General features: G+C 38.8%; 1 protein-coding gene across 1 annotated transcript in view; it reads left to right on the forward strand.

Annotated features, from left to right (window-relative positions):
* CCDC38 (coiled-coil domain containing 38) overlaps nucleotides 1-27468 on the forward strand; it is a 59295-nt gene that overhangs the window by 20341 nt on the left and 11486 nt on the right. The window contains exons 6-13 of the mRNA XM_025926957.2: nucleotides 2470-2633; nucleotides 2744-2824; nucleotides 5466-5626; nucleotides 7438-7518; nucleotides 8414-8471; nucleotides 22817-22886; nucleotides 23984-24135; nucleotides 25409-25544. Of these exons, the coding sequence (XP_025782742.1) occupies nucleotides 2470-2633; nucleotides 2744-2824; nucleotides 5466-5626; nucleotides 7438-7518; nucleotides 8414-8471; nucleotides 22817-22886; nucleotides 23984-24135; nucleotides 25409-25544 (903 nt within the window). The remainder of the gene's footprint in view (nucleotides 1-2469; nucleotides 2634-2743; nucleotides 2825-5465; nucleotides 5627-7437; nucleotides 7519-8413; nucleotides 8472-22816; nucleotides 22887-23983; nucleotides 24136-25408; nucleotides 25545-27468) is intronic.

Raw genomic sequence — 27468 nt, forward strand, 5'->3', positions numbered from 1 at the left:
GTCATTTCACAGTCTTCCTTTCACTGCCCGTCAGCAGCACTTAGGTCATTTGGTCATTTCTTCTTTCTTGAAATGCTTTTTTTGGTTGGTTTCCAATACCCACTGTCTCTTAGTTCTTCTTCATCACTGGCTGCTCACTCCTTCACAGTTTTCTTTTCCGGTTCCTCTTTTCTCCAATCTCCAAATGTTGGAGTGCCCCAGGGCTCACTCCTCACCCTGTGCTCTATCTACACCCCTCAGGGCCCATGGCTTTAAATCCCGCTTCCCTATTAACAACTTGCAAATTTATTTCTCTACCCGATCCTCTTCCCAGAACTCCAGACTTACAAAGGCAACTACGGTTCTTAACGGCTCCATTTGGATGCCCAATAGGCACCTCAGACTTCACAAACTCAGACTTTCCAAAAGTTTGTCCCTTCTACACTCTTCTCTACCCCTGAAAATCTCCATCTCATGTAGTGATCCCATTGCAGTGAGTAGCAATTTTACGTTTCCAGTTGCTTAGGACAAAAATATTGAAGCTATCCTCAACTCCCCTACTTACAACCCAACTCCAAATATACTTTCAAATATATTTTTCCCAATATATCCATAATCACACTACTTTTCATGACCTCCCCTGCTGCAACTGTAGTCCACGTCACCGATATCTCTTGTGCAAATTACTGTTATAACTTCTGAACACTGGTCTCCTGCTTCCGCTTTTGCTCCCTACACTCAGTCTGTTCTCCACACAGCGGTAGGAGTCTTTTCTCCACACATGCCCCTCCTCTGCTGAAGACCTCTAGTGACTTATCTGTCCCTGGCTTGTTCTCTCTCTCTCTCTGACCTCATTCCTACCACTCCCCACCTTGCTCACTCTCCTCTAACTACACTGGCCTCCTTGCTGTTCTTAGGACACACCAATCTTGCCCTTGCCTCAGGGCCTTTGCACAGAAGGCTCTTCCTTCTGGGAGGAACATTCCTGCCTCAGATATCCCCCTGATTTGGTCCCTATTTCCTTCCAGTTTCTCTTTAATTTTCACCAAATCAGGGAGGCATTTCTTGGCTCTACATAATGGCAACCCTCTGCCTTTGCCCCCCTGCCCATTGGACCACTTATCCCCCTGTAATGGACTCCCCGCTCCACTGGAATGTATATCCCATAAAAGCAAATCTGTTTATTTTGTTCATTGCTCTGTTAGCACCACTTGAAACAGTCCCAGCACACAGTAGGCACTCAATAAATACTTGTCAAGTCAAGTAATGAATGAAATTTGTTTTGTTATAAATCTGGGGTAATTATTGATATTTCTTTAAAATCTCCTCATTTAAATATTTTAAATTCATTTTTATTATGTGACTTTATAATTTCTTTTTCATGCACGGCATTAAAAACCCAAGCAAATTCTTACATTATGTACTAAAAAAATAAAACCTAGATGTCAAAGTTTATTTTGGGATCTAAACAGGGCTCTTGGAGACTGGTTAAACACCCCTACCCTTGGGCAGCTTGGAGAAATGTGTTATAGGCATGGCAGGGAAACCTGATTCTTTCCTGCTACTTCCTAATGGAGGAGACTTTGTGACTACAGACAGCACAATTTCTCAATGCCCAGAAATACTGGAGGGCTATTGTGGATAGTACCAGATGGACCTGCTCTTTGGAGGGACATGTAGCTTTTTTCATTTTTATTTTTATTTCTTAGCATAGAGCCTGAGGGGATATGCAGCTACTTTTGATTTGTGGGGCACAGCCATTTGGGAACAATACTGAGCTCTTCATAAAAGTGAAAGAAAGGAAACAGTCTCCTGGTGGTCCCCAAATAAATTCCCTCATGAGATAAAGGCTATATAGTCTCAAGACTTGGCATGCTTTTATTTCTTTTCCAATGTTTTGTTTTTATTTTTGAGAGGGAGAGAGCATGAGTGGGGGAGGGGCAGTGAGAGAGGGGGACAGAGACGGGAAGTGGGCTCTGTGCTGACAGCAGTGAGCCAATGTGGGACTCGAACTCAGGAAGCATGAGATCATGACCTGAGCTGAAGTTCGACACTCAGTCAACAGCCACTTGGGAGCCCCCATGCTTTTATTTCTAATACAAGTGATCACTTAGTATGCAATTTATTTTACCCTTTATTATGAGACTATTGAAATGTAGCAGCAATGGGGGAACATCTGGGTGGCTCCATCGGTTAAACGGTTAAGCATCTAACTCTTGATTTCAGCTCAGGTCGTGATCTCATGGTTCATGAGTTCGAGCCCCACATCGGGCTCTGCGCTGAAGGTACAGAGCCTGCTTGGGTTTCTCTCTCTCTCTCTCTCTCTCTCTCTCTCTCTTTCTCTGCCTTTCTCCATCTCATGCTTGCTCTCTCTTTCTAAATAAATAAATAAATAAATAAACTTAACAAAAAAATTACTTTGAAAGAAACGTACTAGCAACAGGCTAGAAACGTGGAATAATGTTGCACTTCTGTTTTCAACATTCCTAGTATGCTCTCTCAACCAAAAGAAATACAATTAAAAAGTTTGAAAAACTCATAGCAGTGAAGGAACAGCAACTCATAAAAGCAGAAAAAAAGCTCCAAGAAGACGCCATGGCCTTTGAAGAGTTCCTTCGAGAAAATGACCAGAGATCTGTAGACGCCCTTAAAATGTTCGTGTTTTCACTCTAGCCAAATTGCCTTTTTTCCTCCGTCTTTCTTTTTAGTTTCTCAGAACACAATACAACACAAAACAAACTAACAAATCTCTGTTACTTTTCAGTGCAGCACAGGAAACTATAAACAAACTCCAAATGACAGCAGAGCTAAAGAAAGCAAATATGGAGGTACAGGCAGTGAAAAGGTGAGCCCAGGGTGCCATCTTTTCCTTCTCAAATATCCATGCCCCATTGAAACCTACTTGTGCCTAGCAAGACCTGGGTGGGAATATTCCTTATCTATTGATGATTCCGTAAGTATGACTTCATTTTTAAAATAAGTAACCTGTTAATCAAGGATCGTCTGTCTCTGCCTGGGTATCAGAGTACAGTGACCTCTGGTTGAAAAGTTTCCTCTAACTTGTCAATATAAAAACCTAGAAATTGGTTGAAAAGAAGCAAGCCAACATTAAGAGTAAACCATAAATTATTTTCTCAGTGCCCTCTTTCATTCATTCTAAGGCATTTTTCTTCCCACATTTTAACATCTCTGAAGTTGGGGTTCAATTTTACAGCCATCTTAAAACTATAATTGGCAAAATTTTTTATATTTATACTTACACTTAGTTGAACCTAGAATCGATATTTAAAAACTGGGATCTATAATGACAAAAATTACAGGAGGGGGAAGCTGGGATAAAACTATTATACCACTCACCACACTCTTTTTTTTTTTTTTTTTTTCAAGCCCAGATGTTTTCTTCTGTGGTCAAGTGTATCTCATTTTTTTTTTTTTTTAATTTTTTTCGACGTTTTTATTTATTTATGGGACAGACAGAGACAGAGCATGAACGGGGGAGGGGCAGAGAGAGAGGGAGACACAGAATCGGAAACAGGCTCCAGGCTCCGAGCCATCAGCCCAGAGCCTGACGCGGGGCTCGAACTCACGGACCGTGAGATCGTGACCTGGCTGAAGTCGGACGCTTAACCGACTGCGCCACCCAGGCGCCCCAAGTGTATCTCATTTGATCTAATTTCAAATATCTAAAGAAGCTTCCTTCTATCATCATTCTTGGACAGTAGTTTCATGACCCAGGAGACACTAGCCTTTGTATCAAGTCATGCTAAAACTTTTTTTTTTTTTCTTTTTGAGGATTTAATGCTTAACTTTCCTCCAAAACCAAGTCCTAGATTTTTCAGAAAAGAGGACAACACCTTCTCTAAAATACAATAAACGAAGTGGATGGCAGTTTCTTTGAAACCAATTGCTACTAACAGAATGTGTGTTTTCAAACACATTCTGGCTACAGAAGCCTCTTCTATTTTAGGAGCCTAAAGTTGAAGGCATTCCAAGGTGGAGAATTCCCTTCCCTCCTTCCTCCATCACATAATTAGAAGATTCTGTTCTATTTCTAGAACCAGAGTAGCAGCCTCTATGTTTGCATAGAGTACTGCATTTTTGCACAATGGCAAAATGGCCTTATTGAAAAGAACTTGCTTATTTTTTATGTGTCTCCTCATCCTAGAAAGGTGTAAAAGGCAATGAAAAACAAGCTGGTAACAGCACAGAGGAGGCAGGCAACTGCTATTTATTGCCTTTTTTTCTTTAAGTTTATTTATTTATTTTGAGAGGTGAGAGCACACGAGGAGAGGGAGGGGCAGAGAGAGAAAGAGGGAGAGAGTGAATCCCAAGCAGGTTCCATGATCCTCCCTCCGATGAGGGGCTCAATTCTATAACCCTGGGATCATGACCTAAGCCAATATCAAGAGTCAGATGCTCAACTGATTGAGTCACCCAGCCTCCTCTCCCTTTTCTCTCTTTATGGGCCTGAGATCGCCCAGGAAGTTCCTCCACTGCAGGTAGGGCTGGAAATCTGCTCACAAGGCAGAAGGGAGCTTGTTCTGAAGCTTTTGCTTGGAAGCTGTGCAATTCCAGCCATTTGAATCTTGTTTCTTGTAGCACTTCTGGGTGGCTTTCAGACTAAAACTAAAGTGGTGGTAGAATGAGGGGCTCCCAACATCTTTCACCTGGTGATGTGTGAGCCAGCCATTTATTGACTCTTGAATATCACTCTCACATCAGGGCTTAAGGAAGGCACTGACTGAGAAAAGTACTGAAGCTGAGGATATTGATACAGGAGTAATATTGATAGAGATATCGAAGAGGGGATGATTAAGGAAGCTTCGAAGGACAACTGTGAAGCTCCCTTTCATGAAGGCCTTCATTGTTAATTTAAACATTCCTTGAGAATCCACTTTGTAACATAATTATGGGAAAGTAATCGGAGGCTGAGGGGAAAGGTTTTCAGTCCAAGTCACTGGATTTTGTTGGCGAGAGCTTGGGCATCTGAGTCCGTCAGACCTGGATTTGAGCGCTGGTTCTGCCGTTTACTAGACAGATGACTTTGCACGTCATTCATTTCTTCTTCCAAAAGACAGGAATGACACCTATTTTAAAGCTGTAGTGTGTCCTGAATATTGCCCCCACTTCCTAGTAGGAGCTCCCTGAGTGTTCGGTTTCTTTATTTTTCTTACATAAGTCCCATCTTTAGCTACCTTCTAATTTTTTCCTATGTCTAAAATTGAATACATTTCCCTCAGAAATAAATAAGTAGAGTAAAACTATCATCAGTCTATTCTGTGAGTGCATATCCGTGGCATATTTCATTCAAATAGCATTCCTACGTGGTTTTTTCTTATCTCATCATATGACCGTACTTACAATTTTTATTAAATAAATTATTATCCAAATATATAATCAAAGGAACAGATTTTATAAAACCTTTTAAAAAAATGAACATACTTTCAATGGATATTTTTAATGATACCTTTGTTTCTTTTGAGTAGTGAGATAGCAAAAACAGAATTCCTCCTTAGAGAATACACGAAATATGGATTTTTTCTGCTGAAATTGTCTCCAAAACACTGGCAAATCCAACAAGCGCTGAAAAAGGCACAGATGACAAAAAGTAGAGAAAGTATGAATGTCACTCTTCCGGTATTAACAAGTGAGTCACGTATTCTTAATTTCAATGAAGTAAATATCCCTAATTCTCAAATATTCTGCTTCAATATTTATTTGTTCTTTATTAAATAGTCAAAATTTCTATTTTAAGCAGAACCTGAACAAGGATTCCCACTCTCTCTATTATAAATTATTAATTTGGAAACTCAAGTTAATTTCAAATATAAAGCAATAAAAAGATATACATAGAGAAATAGAAAATATTTATTTGCAGATGATATGATAGCATACCTAGAACCCCCTCACCCTCCTATATGAAATCTGAAAAGCTATTTGATTTTATTAAAGGTTTCTGCAGAGTAAATGGACACAAACTCAATTATACTTTACTAACCTCACATATTAACTTAGATAGACTAACTTTATTAACCAGAAAATATACAAGAAAATCAAATTCAAGAAGGCAACAATAACCTTAATTGTGTGACCTGGAGATTTGACAAAAAGAGAACTATGTCGTGTTTTTATAGAGGAAGGTTGATATTGCAAAGGTGCCAATTTTTCTGAAATTAATGTATAAGTTTTGTGGAATTATAATAAAAATGTTACCAAAAACTTGCCAGGCAATTGAGTGTTGGTTGGGGAGAACTTTGCACAATGATTCTGAGGTCCATCTAGAAAGATAAATACTTCTAAAGTTAAAGAGAATATAGGGTGTTACTAATCTTTTAAGGAATAATATCACAAAGTCTCGGAAGTTAACACAGCATTGGTACTGGTGTTAGGAAATTAGCTTGATGAACCAGAAATAGATGTATTATATAGAAGAATTAAGTAAGTGATCAAAATAGGGTTACAAATCAAAGAGGAAAACTACCTCTTCCAGCAACATTGGGGTAACAAGGACCAGACTCACCCTCCTGCCTAAAAAAAACAAACAAACAAACAAAAAAAAAACCTGAAAAATATATGAAACAACAGGTTTCAGGTATGAGGCATCAAGGAGAGAAGCAAGGAGAGAAGATAATCCGTGAGATAGGGGAGACAAATGAGAAGAGCCCAATGAAGGCCTCAACATACTGCCTGGGGAGCTTTTCCAGGATGCAAGGTCAGGAGGAGGAGCCCAGCAGTCACCATGAATTGAAAAGAGAGGTACAGGTCCAGGGAGGCTGGAGTTCCCTGAGCAGAGTAATGGCGAGGAGAGAGCTACAGAGAGTTCTTGGCAAAGTCTTCAGCTGAGAGCTGATCCTGAGACTCCGGGGTAAGAGCATTTACCCCATAGAAGTCAGTAAACTACAAATCAGGGGGAAGTCTTTTCCAGAGAGCTGACTGTTAAACATTTACCAGCACACCAGGGATGGCTTCTCTACTCAGTTCCCTGTATCTCTCCCTGTGCTGTGATGAAATTAGATCATGTGTTCAGAATACGGAGCACAGTGATGGCACTTGGTTAAACTCAGTACACAGTGTTTAACAAGAGATAAAACAAAAAGAAAGGAAAGCCAGGAAGTATTTGCATTTAACAGCTTAAAATTCAGTGCTCCTAGCATCTGAAGGATGCTCAGAAACCAGTGAGTCCCTCAGTCCAGAGTGAGTGGCTGACACTGGGATTACAGAGGTTATGACAAACTGATGCAGAGACCTGTCTGCAGAGAGACCTCCTCATGTCCCCTAGGTCCATTCCCATCCATTCTGCCTGTTCAGAGACCAGTGCTTGCTGTCTGCATCGTTCATTGCTTGTTGCAATACTCCCATCCTCTATTTCTGTCTCTGTACGTTTTCACCATGAGACAAACTTCATTCCCAGAAGTGTTTCCCCCCCCTTTCTCTCTCCCTTTTATTTTCCATTTCTAGAATTAAATACAAAGAAAAATGAGCGCAGTATTGAGGATTCCAGGAAGACATCTTTTTCAGACGACAATTCTATGGGAAGAGGTAGCCAAGGTAACACTAGAGACTTGAGACTTCACTTACAAAAGTAAAACCAGAGGGGGCGCCTGGGTGGCGCAGTCGGTTAAGCGTCCGACTTCAGCCAGGTCACGATCTCGCGGTCCGTGAGTTCGAGCCCCGCGTCGGGCTCTGGGCTGATGGCTCAGAGCCTGGAGCCTGCTTCTGATTCTGTGTCTCCCTCTCTCTCTGCCCCTCCCCCGTTCATGCTCTGTCTCTCTCTGTCCCAAAAATAAATAAACGTTGACAAAAGTAAAACCAGAGAAGGTGTCCATCTCAAAGTGGAAATCCAGGACCTATAAGCTAACCTGGAAAACAGGACGTGGTGTCCACATCACCCATAATCCTTGGGAGTTAGGAGTTCCATTTCTTTCTCTCTGACATTATTACAAAACTTGGAGAGGTGGGTGAATGGACGAGACAGGCAGAGAAATCAGGGGCAAAGGACCTGATACAACTCATTCCCTCCACAAGTGTACATCATTTGTAATTTTTACCTTTATTGAAAATCAGTGATTATACAAGAAATATATATGGTTAGGTAAGAAATAGAACCATAAATATTTCACTATTTATGTTCCTGATTGTGACTGTCAATAGTTGTATCATGTTTTTGACAATATGTACTCTGCAACCCCTGCACCCTGCACAACCACTGCCTTTGATTTTATTCTTAGGCTTGGAACCCACTTTCACTAGAATAAAAGAACTCCACTTTTTGTGATTATTATTCTAATAATGATAAAAAGAAGTAATGGGCATATCCATGCAGAGAAATGAATATCTTGCACCAAGTAACAAGGAATCATTTCTAATTACGTGTTATTTCTTTTCACCTCCACCATCACCAATGACATGGACTTCGCCTGGACATTTTGAACAGGAAAACCCCGCAGGAAGACCACCTTCACCCTAGAGAATAAGAAATCATCCTTATCAAAGTACAGTACACACTTGATTGACTCTCTTGGGAACTGTGAATGTTTTTGCAGCATATATCCCTTTTAGCCTTTCTTCAACAAATATACCATGTATCTATACCCATGCTAACAGATCCTGGAGGTAGTGGTTGCCATTTTTGGGTGCTCCTGAGTTGATGGGAGTTCTCACAGAGCTCCCCTCATTCTTTCATGAGTGACTGCCACTGCCATCTGCAGAAATTGCCTACCCTTTGCATCTTGGGTCTGGCCCTCTCAGAACCATTGCTTAATTGTTTCTTAAGCTACTCTGCCAACCCCTGTGTTTACAGTTTTACAAGGTCATTCAAAATCGCTGCAATAGGACCATAAAGCATTGTTTGTTTTGCCCCTTATTTGTTTGTTGACTCAATTATACTCATTATTTTTCTAATAAATTGCTAGCTCTCAACCTTGCCTATCCCAGGGAAGCTTTAAGAAAATATACTGCTGCCCAGGATGGGTACACCGGCCCCAAGGAAAGGATCTGGGCCATGACAATCACACATGACAAAAGTCAGTGCAGATACCATACTCTGAATTCTAGGGACCCTGAAGTCGCTCCACTTCTGTGGCATTTAACAATCAATGTTTTGTTTTTAATTAAATTTTTTATTTTGAGATAGTTGTAGATTCACATAGTTTTAGGAAATACAGAGATTCATGTACCCGTAACCAGTTTCCCCCAATGGTAACATCTTGCAAAATTGTAGTACAATATCACAACCAGGATATTGGCATTGATACAGTCAAGATGCAATCAAATACAGAACATCACCATGAGGATTCTTCATCATGCCCCTTAGCAGTATACCCACTTCCCTCCCTCCTCCTCTCCCTAATTCCTGGCAACCACTAATCTGTTCTCTATTGCTTCGATTTCTGTCATTTCAAGAATGTTATATAAATGCAATCATACATTATGTAACCTTTTGGGATTGGATGCTTTACAAAGGATAATTCTCTGAAGGTTCATCCAGGCTGTTGGATCTATCAATAGTTGGTTCCTTTTCATTGCTGAGTAGTATTTACAGTTAACCCTTGAACAACATGGGTTTGAACTATCAAGATTCCCTTATATGTGGAATTTTTTTCAATAAATATAGTACAGTACTGTAAATGTATTTTTTCTTCCTTATAATTTTCTTAACATTTTCTTTCATCTAGCCTACTTTGTAAGAATATAGTATATAATACATATAACACACAAAATATGTATTAATTGACTGTTATTGGTAAGGATTCTGGTCAATAGTAGGCTATTAGTAGTTAAGTTTTGGGGGTGTCAAAAGTTATGTGTGGATTTTTGACTGCATAGGGGGTTGGCTCCCCTAACCCCTGTGTTGTTCCAGAGCCAACTGTAGATGATATGTACACACTACAAATTAACTATTCACTCATAGAACAACATCCAGATTGTTTCTAGAGTGGAGCTATAACATTACTATAAATATATTTGTGCAATTTTTTTGTGTGCACAGAATTTGCATTTCTCTGGAATAAATGCCTAGAGTGCAACTGTTGAGTTGGATGGCAGGTGCATGCACAGTTTTTAAAGAAACTGCCAATTTGTTTCCCAGAGTGGCTATACCATTTTACATTCCCACCAGCAATGAACAAGGGATCCAGTTTCTCTCCATTCTCACCAACATTTACCATTTTGATTTTTAAAAATTTTAGCTATTCTGATTGATGTATATATCTTATTGTGCTTTTTCTTTAAAAAAATCTTATTTCTGGTTCTTTTTTATTTGAGTATAGTTGACATACAATGTTACATTAGTTTCAGGTGTACAATATAGTAATTTGATGCTATGCTCATCACAAGTGTAGTTACCATCTGTCATCATACAACACTATTATGATATCTTTGACTATATTCCTATGCTGTGCCTTTTATTCTCATGACTTATTCATTCCATAACTGGGAGCCTGTATCTCCCACTCCCCTTCACCCATTGTGCCTATCCCCCAACCCCCTCCTCTCTGGAAGACAAATAGTTTGTTCTCTGTATTTATAGGTCTGATTCTCCTTTTTGTTTATTCATTTGCCTTTTAGATTCCACATATGAGTGAAATCACATGGTATTTGTGTTTTTCGTCTGATTTATTTCATTTACCATAATACTCTATGTCCATCCATGTTGTTGCAAATGGCATTATCTCATCCTTTTTTTTTTTTTTTTATTAAAATTTTTTTTTTCAACGTTTATTTATTTTTGCGACAGAGAGAGACAGAGCATGAACGGGGGAGGGGCAGAGAGAGAGGGAGACACAGAATCGGAAACAGGCTCCAGGCTCTGAGCCATCAGCCCAGAGCCTGACGCGGGGCTCGAACTCGCGGACGGCAAGATCGTGACCTGGCTGAAGTCGGACGCTTAACCGACTGCGCCACCCAGGCGCCCCTCCTTTTTTTTTTTTTGGATGCATAATCTTCCTATCTTTTGTGCTTTTTATTTGCATTTCCCTAGTAACTAATGTTGTTGAACATCTGTTCATGTACTTGATAACTTTATATCTTGTTTCGTGAAATGTCTGTTCACGTCTTTTGCCAGTTTTCTAACTGGATTGTCTGGTTTTGTTTCTTACTGTTGAAGTTTGAGAATTCTTTATATATTTCTATATTAGCCCTTTGTGGATATGTAGGTTGCAAATATTTCCCCTCAGTCTGCAGATTGTCCTTTCTCTTACCAGGGTCTTTTGTAGAACAAAAGTTTTTGATATTGATGGAAGTCCAATTTATCAATTTTTTCTAATGTGGATCATGCTTTTCATGTCAGGTCTAAAACTTTTAAACTAGTCCTAGATACCAAGGATTACTTTTCATGTTTTCTCTGAAAAGTTTTTATAGTTTTACATTTAAGTCTGTGATCGATTTTAGGTTAATTATTTTTGAATAAGGTATGAGATTTAGATTGAGAGGTTTTTTGTTTGTTTGTTTGTTTTTTGCCTATGGATGTCCATTGCTCTAGCACCATTTGTTGAAATGGCTTCTCCACTGAATTGTTTTTGTATCTGTGTCAAAAATCAGGCATATTTGTTCAGGTCTGTTTCCAGATTCTCTATTCTGTTCCATTGATCTATGTGGCCGTCTAACACCAATACCACATGGTCTTTATTACTATAAGCTATTAGTCTTGAAATCATTTAGACTGATTCTTCTTACTGTATTCCTTTTTCAAAATTTTGTTGACTATTCTAGTTCCTTTGGCTTTCCATGCAAATTTTAGAACAATTTTATCTATATCTACAAAAAAAAACACTTCCTGGAATCATTAGAATTGTGTTAAAACCTTTTTATGGTTTGAATTATGTCTCCCTATATCTTTATAAAAGATATATTGAAGTCTAATCCATGGTACTATCTATGAATGTTACCTTATTTAGAAATAGGATCTTTGTAGGTATAAGCAAATTGAATCCATGAGGGTAGGCCCTTAATCCAGTATGACTGGTATCCTTAAGAGACACAGAGATGCAGGGAGAACGCCATATGACAACAGAGGCAGAGATTGGAGTGATGCATCTACAAGCCAAAGTACACCAATGATTGCCAACCACACAAGAAGCTAAAAGAAAGGCATGGAAGAGATTCTTCCCTGAAGACTTCAGGGAGAGCATGGCCCTGCTGACAGCTTGATTTTGGACTTCTAGCCTCCAGAACTGTGAGAGAATAAGTTCCTGTTGTTTTAAGCCACCTTGTTTGTGGTACTTTGTTACAGCAGCCCTAGGAAACAAATTTGAACCTGTATATCAATTTGGGGAGAACTGACATCTTTAACTATATTAACTCTTACAATCCATGAACATAGTATGTCTCTCCATTCATTTAGATTTTCTTTGATTTTTGTTCATCAGCTTTTCATAGTTTTCAGCATACAGGCCCTGTGCATATTTTGTCAGATTTAAACATAATAGTTTTCCTATTTTTTTTCTTTTTGAGAAATTGTGAATGGAACTGTATTTTTAATTTTAGTGTTCTTGTGTTCATTGCTAGTATATAGAAATACAATTGATTGTTGTACTTTCATATACTCTGATTTTGAAGAGCTCACTTATTAGTTCCAGGAATTTTGGGTTTGTTCCTTTGGGGTTTTTTTATATTCCTTTGGATTTTCCACGTAGACCACCATGTCATCTGCAAATAGAAACAGTTTTATTTCTTCCTTTATGATACGTATGCCTTTTATATCCTTTTCTTGCCTTACTGCAGTGAGTAGAACATTCTATGTGGAATAATAGTAGAGAGAGCAGACATCCTTGCCTTGTCCAGTCTTAAGAGGGTTCGGGTTTTCACCATTAAGTAAAATGTTAGCTGTAGGATTTTTATACAGATAACCTATCAACTTCAGGAAATCCTCTCTAGTCTAATTTCTCTGTGAGTTATCATAAATGAGCATTGAATTTTGTCAAATGCCTTTTCTGAATCTATCAATACACACAGTAACATGCAAGCACCACATTCACTCCTCAGAAAGCTCACCACTCTCATAGTTTCTTTCATTCATTCAACCAGTACTTACTGAATGACCTGTGGACCCAACAGTAAATAAAACACAGTCTCTACCCTCAAGAAGCTTATCATCTAGTGAGAAAACAGACAAGGGATTAGTCAGCTACAATATAATAGATAATACCACTGGAAGGATAAGCTCAGAGTGCCACAGGCATGCAAAGAAAGAACTCTTAACCCAGATGACAGGTGAGGGAGTAAGAGAGCAAGGGCAGGATAAGTGAACACTCTCCAGAACAGATGGCATCCAAGCTGAGTCTGGTGAGAGGAGGAGGCATCGGGGAAGACAAGCTCTGGGAGAAGTTGGAGCCTTTTGTCACAGAGGTGGCAGAGCTTGGTTCTGTGAAAGTGAGAGGCTCAAGGGGCAGATAAGTACTGTATCATGAGCAGGTAAGCGTGGTGCCATCCTAAGGAGCCTGGATTTGTCCCAGGGGTCCTGGGGAGACACTGAGTGTTTTAAGCAAGAGTGTAACAGAGACTCAATTGGATTTACATTTTAGCAAATTGGATGTGGGAGTATTTTATCGAATAAAATGGAGGGAGAGACAAAACTAGAGATAAGAAGGGCCAGTTAGGAGCCTGTTGTCACAATTCAGGGGAGATATAATGAACTGCCTCAATAAGATAGTGGCCGTAGGAACAAAGAAGGAAAGGCTGTGAGACACCTCAGGGAAGTGGTATTGACAGGCTTTGAAAGGCTCACATAAAAGATTGGGGGAAGTGTGAGGAAAAGAGAGTGGTCAAAAAACTCACAAATTTTGTCAAAGATAACTCTCAAATTTCTGGGGGGCAATGGGGTATATAGCGTTGTCATTCAATAATTTTGGGATCACAGTAAGGGGAGCAGGCCTGAAAAGGAAAATAAGGAGTATGATTTTGGATTGTCTTATTTTTAGCTCCTTGTAGGGCAGCCAAGTGGACATTGATGTCCACTGGAAGTTAGACATTGAAGTCTAGAGCTCAAGAGAAAGAGATAGATATGTGGGAGCCATTAGTATATTAGCAGTAGTGGAATCTATGAGAGAGGATGAAATAACCCCAAAAGAGTGGGTACAATGAGACAGGAAGAAAGCTGAGAAACCACAGACAATTATGTCAGAAAGGAAACCAAAAAGGTAACAAGAATTTCAGAGAGGCGGGAAAAGACTAATTAGAAAATGATACCACTGGGGCGCCTGAGTGGCTCAGTCAGTTAAGTATCCGACTTCCACTGGGGTACCTGAGTGGCTCAGCCAATTAAGCATCCAACTTCAGCTCAGGTCATGATCTCATGGTTTGTGAGATCCTGCGTCGGGCTCTGTGCTGACAGAGCCGTCTTGTGCTCTGTCTCTCTCAAAAAGAAATAAAACATTGAAAAAAAAGAAAAAGAAAAGAAAATTATACCACTGGATCAAGAGAAGAGTTGGGTAGGACAATAGTTATCAAATGCTTTCTCAGGGGACATTTCCCAAATATTCGCTTACGTCAATGGCTCTTTCTCTGTTTTCCCATGGCTTAAAGGGCAGTTCCAGGTAGGTATTTTGTCCCCTCAAACTCAACACGAACAAAGAAAATATTAATCTCTTTCTTATCTTACCCTTAAACTGTTCTCCATCTTGTTAGGGCTACTTCCATTATTCCAGGCTCACAGATTACAAATGTTGGAGTCATCTTTGTCTCTTCTCTTTTGGCCCTAGTAGCTCTTTCTACTCTTGGGCCCCATGATTGCATTCTTCCATATAGCTCTAGAATCTCCTCCCTCCCCTAACCCACTTATTCACTTTCCCCTTCATCACTACCCTCTACTTGAAAGCGATATATATATATATATATATATATATACACACACACACACACACACACACACACACACACACACACACACATATATGTATATATATACTATATATGTATACTATATACTATATATACATATATATAACATATGTATACATATATATACATATATACAACATATGTATACATATATATACATATATACATATAGTATACTATATACTATATATGCATATATATACATATATACGTGTGTGTATATATATATATATTTGACTATATATATATATATATATATATATATATATATGTTATTGTCAAATTGGTTTCCATACAACACCCAGTGCTCATCCCAACAGGTGGTCTCCTCAATGCCCATCACCCACTTTTCCCTCTCCCCCACCCCCCATCAACCCGTAGTTTGTTCTCAGTATTTAAGAGTCTCTTATGGTTTGCCTCCTTCCCTCTCTGTAACTTTTTTCCCCCCTTCCCCTCCCTACTGATCTTCTGTTAATTTTCTCAGGATCCACATAAGAGGGAAAACATATGGTCTCTGTCTTTCTCTGCCTGACTTATTTCACTTAGCATAATACTCTCCAGGTCCATCTACATTGCTACCAATGGCCAGATTTCATTCTTTCTCATTGCCAACTAGTATCCCATTGTATATATAACCACATCTTTATCCGTTTGTCAGCTGATGGCCATTTAGGCTCTTTCCATAATTTGGCTATTGTTGAAAGTGCTGCTATCAACATTGGGGTGCAAGTGCCCCTATGCATCAGCACTCTTGTATCCTTTGGGTAAATTCCTAGCAGTGCTATTGCTGGGTCATAGGGTAGATCTATTTTTAACTTTTTGAGGAACCTCCACACTGTTCTCCAGAGTGGCTGCCCAATTTGCATTCCCACCAACAGTGCAAGAGGGTTCCCATTTCTCCACATCCTCGCCAGCATCTATAGTCTCCTGATTTGTTCATTTTAGCCACTCTGACTGGCATGAGATGATATCTCAGTGTGGTTTTGATTTGTATTTCCCTGATGAGGAGTGACGTTGAGCATCTTTCCATATGCCTGTTGGCCATCTGGATGTCTTCTTTAGAAAAGTGTCTATTCATGTTTTCTGCCCATTTCTTCACTGGATTATTTGTTTTTGGGGCGTGGAGTTTGGTGAGTTCTTTATAGATGTTAGATACTAGCCCTTTATCTGATATGTCATTTGCAAATATCTTTTCCCATTCCGTTGGTTGCCTTTTCATTTTGTTAATGGTTTCCTTTGCAGCGCAGAAGCTTTTTTATCTTGATGAGGTCCCAATAGTTCATTTTTGCTTTTAATTCCCTTGCCTTTGGAGATGTGTCAAGTAAGAAATTGCTGCAGCTGAGGCCAGAGAGGTTTTTTCCTGCTTTCTCCTCTAGGGTTTTGATGGTTTCCTGTCTCACATTCAGGTCCTTCATCCATTTGGAATTTATTTTTGTGAATGGTGTAACAAAGTGGCCTAGTTTCATTCTTCTGCATGTTGCTGTCCAGTTCTACCAGCATCATTTGTTAAAGAGACTGTCTTTTTTCCATTGGATATTCTTTCCTGCTTTGTCAAAGATTTGTAGGTCCAATTCTAGAGTCTCTATTCTATTCCGTTGGTCTATGTGTCTGTTTTTGTCTACGTGTCTGTTTTGACAATATCATACTGTCTTGATGATTACAGCTTTGTAGTAGAGTCTAAAGTCTGGGGTTGTGATACCTCCTGCTTTGGTCTTCTTCTTCAATATTACTTTGGCTATTCAGGGTCTCTTGTGGTTCCATACAAATTTTAGGATTGCTTGTTCCAGCTTTGAGAAGAATGCTGCTGCAATTTTGATTGGGATTGCACTGAATGTGTAGATCGCTTTGGGTAGTATTGACATTTTAACAATATTTATTCTTCCAATCAGAAGAATAAACTTCCATTTATTTGTATCTTCTTCAATTTCCTTCATAAGCTTTCTATAGTTTTTAGCATACAGATCTTTTACATCTTTGGTTAGGTTTATTCCTAGATATTTTATGATTCTTGGTGCAATTGTGAATGGGATCAGTTTCTTCATTTGTCTTTCTGTTGCCTCATTATTAGTGTATGAGAATACAACTGATTTCTGTGCATTAATTTTGTATTTTGTGACTTTGCTGAATTCATGTACCAGTTTTAGCAGACCTTTGGTGGAGTCTATCAGGTTTTCCATTTATAGTATCATGTCATCTCCAAAAAGTGAAAGCTTGACTCCATCTTTGCCAATTTGGATGTCTTTGATTTCCTTTTGGTGTCTGATTGCTGATGCTAGAACTTCCAATACTATGTTAAACAACAGCGGTGAGAGTGGACATCCCTGTCGTGTTCCTGATCTCAGGGGGAAAGCTCTCAGTTTTTCCCCATTGAGGATGATATTAGCTGTGGGCTTTTCATAAATGGCTTTTATGATGTTTAAGTATGTTCCTTCTATCCCAACTTTCTTGAGGGCTTTTACTAAGAAAGAATGCTGAATTTTGTCAAATGTTTTTTCTGCATCAGTTGACAGAATCATATGGTTCTTATCTTTTCTTTTATTAATGTGATGTATCACATTGATCGATTTGTGAATATTAAACCAGCCCTGCAGCCCAGGAATGAATCCTGCTTGATCATGGTGAATAATTCTTTTTATATGCAGTTGAATTCGATTTCCTAGTATCCTGTTGAGAATTTTTGCATCCATATTTATCAGGGATATTGGCCTGTAGTTCTGGTTTTTTGGGGTTTGTTTGGTTGGTTGGTTGGTTGGGTTTGTTTTGTTTTGTTTTGTTTTTGTTTTTGTTTTTTTGCTGGGTCTCTGTCTGCTTTTGGAATCAAAGTAATGCTGGCTTCATAGAATGAGTCTGGAAGTTTTCCTTCCCTTTCTATTTTTTGGAACAGCTTGATAGGTATTATCTCTGCTTTAAATGTCTGGTAGAATTCCCCAGGGAAGCCATCTGGTCCTGGACCCTTATTTGTTGGGAGATTTTTGATAACTGATTCAATTTCTTCACTGGTTATTGGTCTGTTCAAATTTTCTTTTCTTCTTGTTTGAGTTTTGGAAGTGTGTGGGTGCTTAGGAATTTGTCCATTTCTTCCAAGTTGTCCAGTTTGTTGGCATATAATTTTTTATAGTATTCCCTGATAATCCCTTGTATTTCTAAGGGATTGGTTGTAATAATTCCATTTTCATTCATGATTTTATCTATTTGGGTCCTCTCCCTTTTCTTTTTGAGAAGCCTGGCTAGAGGTTTATCAATTTTGTTTATTTTTTCAAAAAACCAACTCTTGGTTTCATTGATCTGCTCTACTGTTTTTTAGATTCTATATTGTTTATTTCTGCTCTGATCTTATTTGTCTCCTTCTCCTGGGTTTGGGGTGTCTTTGCTGTTCTGCTTCTAGTTCTGTTAGGTGTGCTGTTAAATTTTGTATTTGGGATTTTTCTTATTTCTTGAGATAGGCGTGGATTGCAATGTATTTTCCTCTCAGGACTGCCTTTGCTGCATCCCAAAGCATTTGGATTGTTGTATTTTCATTTTCATTTGTTTCCATATTTTTAAATAATTTTTTCTCTAATTTCCTGGTTGACCCATTCATTCTTTAGTAGGATGTTCTTTAACCTTCATGGTTTTGGAGGTTTTCCAGATTTTTCCTGTGGTTGATTTCAAGTTTCATAGCATTGTGATCTGAAAGTATGCATGGTATGATCTCAATTCTTTTATACTTATGAAGGGCTGTTTTGTGACCCAGTATGTGATCTATCTTGGAGAATGTTCCATGTGCACTCGAGAAGAAAGTATATTCCATTGCTTTGGGATGCAGAGTTCCAAATATATCTGTCAAGTCCATCTGATCCAATGTATCATTCAGGGCCCTTGTTTCATTATTGATTCTCTGTCTAGATGATCTGTCCATTGTTGTGAGTGGAGATTTAAAGTCTCCTGCAATTACCACATTCTTATCAATAAGGTTGTTTATGTTCGTGATTAATTGTTTTATATATTTGGGGGCTCCTGTATTCAGTGCATAGACATTTATAATTGTTAGCTCTTCATGATGGATAGACCCTGTAACTATTATATAATGCCCTTCCTCATCTCTTGTTACAGCCTTTAATTTAAAGTCTAGTTTGTCTGATATAAGTATGGCTACTCCAGCTTTCTTTTGACTTCCAGTAGCATGATAGATAGTTCTCCGTCCCCTCACGTTCACTCTGAAGGTGTCTTCAGGTCTAAAATGTGTCTCTTGTAGACAGCAAATAGATGGGTCTTGGTTTTTTTTATCCATTCTGATACCCTATGTCTTTTGGTTAGAGCATTTACTCCATTTACATTCAGTGTTATTATTGAAATATATGGGTTTAGAGTCATTGTGATATCTGTAGGTTTCATGCTTGTAATGGTGTCTCTGGTACTTTGTGGTCCTTGCAACATTTCACTCACAGAGTCCCCCTTAGGGTCTCTTGTAGGGCTGGTTTAGTGGTGATGAATTCCTTCAGTTTTTGTTTGTTTGGGAAAACCTTTGTCTCTCCTTCTATTCTGAATGACAGACTTGCTGGGTAAAGGATTCTTGGCTGCATATTTTTTCCATTCATCACATTGAAGATTTCCTGCCATTCCTTTCTGGCCTGCCAAGTTTCAGTAGATAGGTCTGCTACTACCCTTATGTGTCTACCTTTGTATGTTAAGGCCCGTTTATCCCTAGCTGCTTTCAGAATTCTCTCTTTATCCCTGCATTTTGCCAGTTTCACGATGATATGTCATGCAAAAGATTGATTCAAGTTATGTCTGAAGGGAGTTCTCTGTGCCTCTTGGATTTCAATACCTGTTTCCTTCCCCAGATTGGGGAAGTTCTCAGCTATGATTTGGCCAAGTACACTTTCATCCCCTTTCTCTCTCTTCTTCTTCTTCTGGAATTCCTATGATACAGATATTGTTCCATTTGATTGTATCACTTAGTTCTCTAATTCTCCCTTCATACTCCTGGATTTTTTTTTTTATCTCTCTTTATCTCACCTTCTTCTTTTTCCATAATTTTATCTTCTTATTCACCTATTCTCCCCTCTGCCTCTTCAATCTGTACTGCAGCTGCCTCCATTTTATTTTGCACCTCATTGATAGAATTTTTTAATTCATCATGACTATTTTTTAGTTCTTGATCGCTGTAGCAACAGATTCTCTGCTCTCCTCTATGCTTTTTTCAAGCCCAGGTATTAATTTTATGACTATTATTCTAAATTCTTGTTCTGTTATATTGCTTAAATCGGTTTTGATCAATTCATTAGCTACTTCCTGGAATTTCTTTTGAGGAGAATTCTTCCCTTTCGTCATTTTAGCTAGTTTTTTTGTCCCTTATGTGTTTTAAAAGCTTGTTGTGTGCTCTGCACCTGTGAATACTGCTATATTAAAGGAGGGTCATACACTGTCCAGGGCCTGGCCTTTCAGGAGGTGTTTTTTTTGGAGATTGTTACTTGCTCTCTGTTGTTGTGACTTTAGTTATTTTATTACCCTACTTGTAGTGATATTTTGGACCCTCCACCAGGTGTGCTTTGATTTGTTCCTTGGAGTTGCCCTGTAAAGGAAAACAGAAAGACAAACTGGAGACAAAACACGCAAACACATAAATAACACAAACAAATAAACAAAAACAAAAAACTAAAGACTAAAAACAAAAAACCCAAAAACACGGACTACAAGAAGAGGGTGGAGGTGGTGCTGATGGAAGAGCACATACAAAGAGAGAAATGACTGGGGTGGGGAGGGGGAAGAAAACATAAACATTGATTAGGCAGAGACTAAAAGTCTTAATCCAGAGAGGGAGAAAGGAAAATAAAGAAGGAGGCAGGGAAAATGACACGAAGATAAAGTTACCCAGACAGAGAAACTATATGGCTTGATTATTTCAGAGAGAGAAAGGAGTGTAAAAAAGGAGATGTAGAACATGTATCAAGGCAATGGATTAAATATGTCTATTTAGACAGAACAATAACTAGAGTATCCAGCCTAGAGGAGGGAAGAGATAAGGAGGAGAAATGGGGGAGGGGGAAGAATATATCTATATATCCAGAGTTGACCTAGAGTTAATCCAGGCAATGCTGCATCGCTTGTAGGTAGTAGCTGTCTGCAGGGTCTGTGTCACTCCAGTGGATAGGCAGTTACCCAGTGCAAGGGGCCTGGTTTGGCGTAGTCCGAACCCATCTCTATTATGGGCCCCGGGAGTGATCCCTGAGGACCCGCCTTGGTGGTGGGGGGAGGTTGTGGAATGGTGATCCCCCAGTCTCTTCTCCACGGAGCCGGACCTGGTGGACTCCATTTGAGTCATACTCACTGTGCGGTGAGCACAGATGAGATGGTCCTTCTTGCTCGGCCAACTCCCCTAACCCTGCGCTTGGCTAGGATTCAAAGTCCTGCTCCATGCACTCTGGCACTGGGGAAGCGCCACTCAGTGTGACGATATGTGGTCCCAGCTGGCTTTGCGCCGCTGCACTTCAGGGAGGACCGCCTTCTCTTACCGAGAACTGAGTCGCTGCCCTCACTTCAACTGAGTCGCCACCCTTACTTCAAGCCCCTGGGGTGGTGGACACAGGCAGGCTTTGTCTTTTCCCACAGCACTACAGGGAATCAACGGTGTTATCCTCCTGCAGACTGCGCCCTCAGCCCAGCCACTGCGCCTGGGAGTGGCAGATGCAGGCAGGTTCAGTGCTATCGCACAGCCTTACAGGGAGGGAACCACTTTTTCTGATTGTGGACTGAGCCCCTGACATACCACCACACCGAGGCCTGGCTCCCCTCCTCCCCAGGTGTGTGAACAGGGAGCCAGCTCCAGTCTGAAGAAAGCCCCACAGTTAGAGATCGGATCCCTCTCAGTCTCAGTCCCAGGTCTTTCTCCTGTCCAGACATGGTCAGACACTTCCCCTAGCCACTCTTTCTCTTCCCTTTGTCTCTCTGTAGAAAGGGGTCCCTCCCCTCTGTGCCCACGTGGCCGTTTTTTATCTCCCCCAGTTCGCAGTTACCCACCTTTTTTCCAGCTTTCCCATTTTCTTCCTAGTAGATTCAGTCTCTTTTCCTCTCAGACTCTGGTGTTCAAAGTCCTTTGGCTTCTGCACTTCTTTGTTTGAGAGTCGTGGGAAGTATGGATCCCCCTACTTCTCCACCATCTTGGTCCCTGGGGAAGCCTAAAGTATTTTTTGTGAAAGTTTTAATTACATAGATCACACCAATAGCCAGCTTTCTCTCCCTAGCCCATGCTTTTTTATTTTCCAATCATTTTCAATTTATCCTTCTTAAAGGACTTTTCCAGAGCCACTTTGCAAACCACATAATTATTCCTTAGGAATGTACCTCAAGGTTCCTGGGTGGCTCAGTAGGTTAAGTGTCCGACTCAGGTCATGATCTCGCAGTCTGTGAGTTGGAGCCCTGCTTTGACAGCTCAGAGCCTGGAACCTGCTTCAGATTCTGTGTCTCCCTCTCTCTCTGCCCCTTCCCCATTCTCTCTCTCTCTCAAAAATAAATATTAAAAGAAAAAAAGAATGTACCTCATCTCCCATCCCACCAACCAACATTTCCTCAGCCTGATCAGAAAATATTTTCAAAAAATCAGCTCTTCAGAAGACAAATATTGTATTACTCTAGGAATGAGCTTTATTTTGAGCATTGGAGCACATGTTTAGTTTGTCAAGACTGCATTAGAAGTGACAAAACACATGCAGCAATGTACATTGTCATGTGTTTCTTTATAAAATTTTTTTGTAGATGCACCTCAAATAATTGGTACCATATGGTTTGGCCCTTCCTTGTGGTCTCACTTGTTTGCATATGTCAGCCTTGTCTGGGACTAAATCGGATTTTCTTTTGCATACCTGTGAAATCCATTGATTCCTGCAAACAGCAGTTTCCTAAAAGGCTAAAAAGGCTATTGAAAAAGAACTATATTATAGTTAGGTTCCAAAGACAACTTAGAAATAAAAGCAAATCTGTTCTAAAAATGGCTCAGAAACCAGGCATTTTCTTTCTTTTACAGTCTCACTGAAAGTATCAGTTCAGAAGATAGTTTGGAATTCTTTTTAGATGATGATATGGACTATGATCTGGTAATCAGATTATCTTTCTTGATTTGAATATTGCGTTTGGTTAAAAGTATAAATGCTCATTTTTTTTAAGAATTAAATTTCTTACTCCAAATATTCCACAAATTTCCAGAAGAAATTATGATTTTGATAGTGTTTCCCAGTTGCCTATATAGTTCATCTTTGTCATCATTTTATGAAAAATAAATGTTTATAAGAAGGTAATAATTTAGGACATATACATATACATATACATACATATATATATATATATATATATATATATATATATATATATATTATCTACAATCATCCTGTAAAAATTCCACTTTTTGATTGCTTATCATTTTATTGGAGTTTGAGATATACTGGGTATCTATACTGTAAGATAAATCAACCTTCAACAAAACAGCCCTTTAATGTTATAAGGCTAACTTTGAGCTAACTCCATCCTAAAAGTTTTGTATTTTGTCTCTTTGTAACAGAGCCTAATGTCCTCCGGGTTCATCCATGTGGTAGCATGTGCCAAGATTTCCTTCTTTTTTAAGGCTGAATAATATCCCATTGCATGGATATACCACATTTGCTTTATCTATTCATCCATCAATGGACTTTTAGGTTGCTTCCACCTCTTGGCTATAGTAAATATGATGAACATGGTGTGCAAATACCCAAGTCACCTTTTTAAAAACTAAATTTACTTAAAGTAATACGTATTTATTAAGTTTTGGGAAAATATAAAATAAAACAGGGGGAGAAAATGACCTGCACTTGGCCTCCTTTTTCTTTTTTCTATTCCTTCTCTCCTGCCTTTCCCTAGACCCATCTTTCCCTTTTTCCTGCCTTTGTCTCCTCTTCTGCTCCATCCCTCCTTTCTCTTTTCCTCACCTTCCTTTTTCCCTTCTCTAATACCTTTCATCTCCCCTAATACCCCAAATGTCCTCTTTTTGAAGGCCACCTCTCAAATGGAAATAGGCCTCTTTGCCATTCTCTGCCCATGCCTCTCTTATAATCAGAATGGTATTCTCCCCACCACCATCACCAATGTATTTTTCTAGATGAGTCATATGTGCATAAGTAGCATATTTTTAAGTAAATCATATTCATTACTGGTTGATTAGGAGCCAGAACTTTATTTCAAAGAACCAGAAGAGTTACTTCAAGTCTTCACAGAGCTGGAAGAGCAGAATCTAACTTTGGTACAATATTCCCAAGATATAGATGAAAGTCTTGAAGATATAAATAAAAGAGAAAAACTTATACAGGATAAAATGTAAGTTATTAAAAACAAGCAGATTTATTCTATTAATCAATTCTGTCTCTAACCAGAGACAGAATCCAACTTATTCCTGTGTGAGCCTTCCTCACGGTCTCTCTGGATTTAGTGTGGGATTTTTTATTAATAATAATTTACATTGCAGGGTGTAAAATGTAGAAGTTATAATTACATAGAGTAGACTTGTTTTAGTTTAATTTTAGTCCCTACATCCTTTCACTTGTCAAAATATTTTCTTAGCTAGCAATAATAAAAGGCAGTTTGGAAGATTAAAAAGAATTATAGTATCACCTGCCTTAATTTTTATTTTTATACTGAAGCATAGTTGACACACATTACATTGCTTTCAGGTGTACAACATAGTCATTCCACAATTCATTAAGTTTTGCCTGGTGCAGTTTTCACTCTGCCACCTGCCTAATCAAATCAGGCTTTAGATGATAATGCTAATAAATGCATTTTCCTTGGCTGTGACTCTCACAAAGTTATGTGACTTAAATATTATACCATTTTATAACATACATACAGATATATCAGGGCTCTCATAAAAAGGATTTCTGTCAGGGGAAGGGGGCTGGATTTGATACCTCGCAAAATTCCTTCTCTAAAATTTTATATAATTTTGGAAAATAACTTCAAATAGCAGAGAATAAATCTGTTTATCCACCCATTATAAAGATGTGTAAAGCCTTTTCCAGAACAGTTTTCTGGGCCAGTTGATGGCAATCTTTTCAAACAGTAGGTCTGAATTTGGACACAATTTTGGAGCAAATTAACTTATTCAAAACAAATGATTAACAAATCATGATCTCACAGCTACCCTTTACCACTAGTGTATCCTTTTAATCCTGGCCTCCTCTCTCCCAATCCTCATAGCATATGGCACCTGCATGCTGACAATATGAGTTTGGGGAAGGAAGTGGGTGTGATTGAGCAGGAAAAGGGGATCTAGGTCAGAATCTATCTCTAGATCACACCACAACTTGGTTGGATTCCTGACATGTCAACTCTGCTATTTGGAGGTCTCAGGGGAATCAAAGGAAGAAAATTCTTCCTGATGGAAGTTAAAAGCAGTTATCTGTGCACTCATTTTTCTCATTTTACCTGAAAAGTTGCATGTAGTTTGACATCTTAAAATACAAACTTGTATTTGGCTTACTAGACATAGGATGCCAACATATGATCTGGAAAGTGTGTTGAAGCTCTGGAATGATGGTGTATTTCTAAACCACAAATTACAGACATGGGTCTCTTTCTTCTTTTGCAATAGAAATAGCAACATAGCATTTCTTTTGGAGCACAAGGAAATGCTCAAGGCTAACTGTGTGAGAGAAGAGGAAAAAGCTGCAGACCTGGAATTAAGGTCCAGGCTATTTAGTTTTGGAGAATTTAAATCAGATGCTCAGGTAATCAGTCTTTGCCAATGGTTATTTTATTTTAGCTCATGTTAATAATAATTCGCATTCCTTGTCCACTAAGCATTGGAATGGGGAGTTAAAGCACACCACAAGTCCTGGGTTGATGACAGAGGTAGAAAACCAGTTTAGAGTTATCTTGTCCATATGTAATAGTCAATTTACATAGTAGATAGAAAGCATTCAAACTGGCATTGGGATTCTCTTAAAATGTGCTCTAATTATTACAAAGTATGATGTTGAAATTGTTCTGCCCATAAATATATTTTAGTCAAGTGTATACACATGAAGTAGTTCATTGTCTATGATCATTTTGTTAGTAATTTGAAGAGCAAATAACTAACACATGAAGCACTGCAACATCAGTCCAGCACTGAGCTTTTAACAGATGTCAGCCTCTCTTGCTGACATAGATCCATTATTGGATCTATTTATGTATGAGTCTCTCCCAGCTGTGTGCAAACCCCTCCAGGGCAGGGACTGTATTCCCCTTCCTAGTTAGATATGTTAAGTGTCCCTGTTAAGTAGGTGCTCAATAAATGTTTGTTGAATGAATGATTAGTTTCTAGACCCACAACAAACTTCAGCTAACAATGATTTCCATGTAAAAAATCTCAAATGAAATAAAAATTCAAATCTCATATGTGAAGCTAATACCACATTTATGGTTATGAACTTGATTTTCAAAGAGGTAGATTTGGGGTAACTCAATCAGATGATTGTCCTCTCTAACCATAAGATGGGCAGGGTTACAAAAGCAAAGGTTGCTTATGGCTTGTTTACACACACACATTTCCTAGGGTGGTATATAGTACCCTGAGTTAGGAGGGGGTGGGGTCATGCACTGCTAAAGCAGGAAGTGTGATGACAGTCACCTTGCAGTTCTTCAATGCTGGCTTTTTTTTTTTTTTTAATCTTTTGTGTGTGTGTGTGTGTGTGTGTGTGTGTGTGTGTGTGTTAAAATGTACGTAACATAGAATTTATCACTTAACCATTTTAAGTGTACAATTCAGTGACATTAAGTATATTGGCAATACTGTGTAACCATCACTATAGAATTTTTCATCATCCAAAATAGAAACTCTCTACCCATTAGACAATTATTCTTCATACCTCCATCTTATCAGCCTCTAGTTAACTTTTATCCTACAGTCTCTATAAATTTGCCTGTTTTTAGGTACGTCATATAAATGGAATCATACAATAGCTGTCCTTTAGTGTCTGGTTTATTTCACTTAGCATAATGCTTTCAAGGTTCATCCATGCTATAGCATGTGTCAGAACTTAGTTCCTCTTATGGCTGAATAGTATTCTATTGTATTCATATTCCACATTTTGTTTATCCATTCATCCATTGATGAACATTTGGGTTGCTTCCACTCTTCAATTGTTTTAAATAATTCTGAAATTTACTGACATAAAAAAATGTCAGATAAATATCAGTGATATTTCACCCTTCCTTTACCAAACCCCTTTCATCCATGTTTAGGATGGCTGTGAAAAACAGTAACATTTTCAATACTCTTAAATTTTGAGGGAACCAGATCCCTAAACAGAGAAGGTAGGATTGATCTGAAAATTACTTCTTAAAAGATTATCTATAAATTTTGGTCACAAATATCATTTTGGCATTCGTGTATTGCACACTCTGAGAAAATGGGGCCAGTAATTCATAGTGTCTCCTAGAGATGGGAAGTGCTAGGGTGGAAAAGGGGGAACAGAGCAGGAAAATTGATAGGGAAAAAGTATCCTTAGAATCACTCCCATTCTTTCAGATCTCAAAATGTGCAAAACATAATCCTTTATGAGTAAACATAGTTGTATCTAATTTTGATATTCATAAATCATCATAGTTACTTTGGAACTGTAACTATAAAATCAAGATTTTATTCTTTTAAAATGTCCACACTCCTAT

Source organism: Puma concolor, chromosome B4 (genome assembly GCF_028749965.1).
Source record: "Puma concolor isolate L17-30 chromosome B4, mPumCon1.1.hap2, whole genome shotgun sequence".
Lineage (NCBI taxonomy): Eukaryota > Metazoa > Chordata > Mammalia > Carnivora > Felidae > Puma > Puma concolor.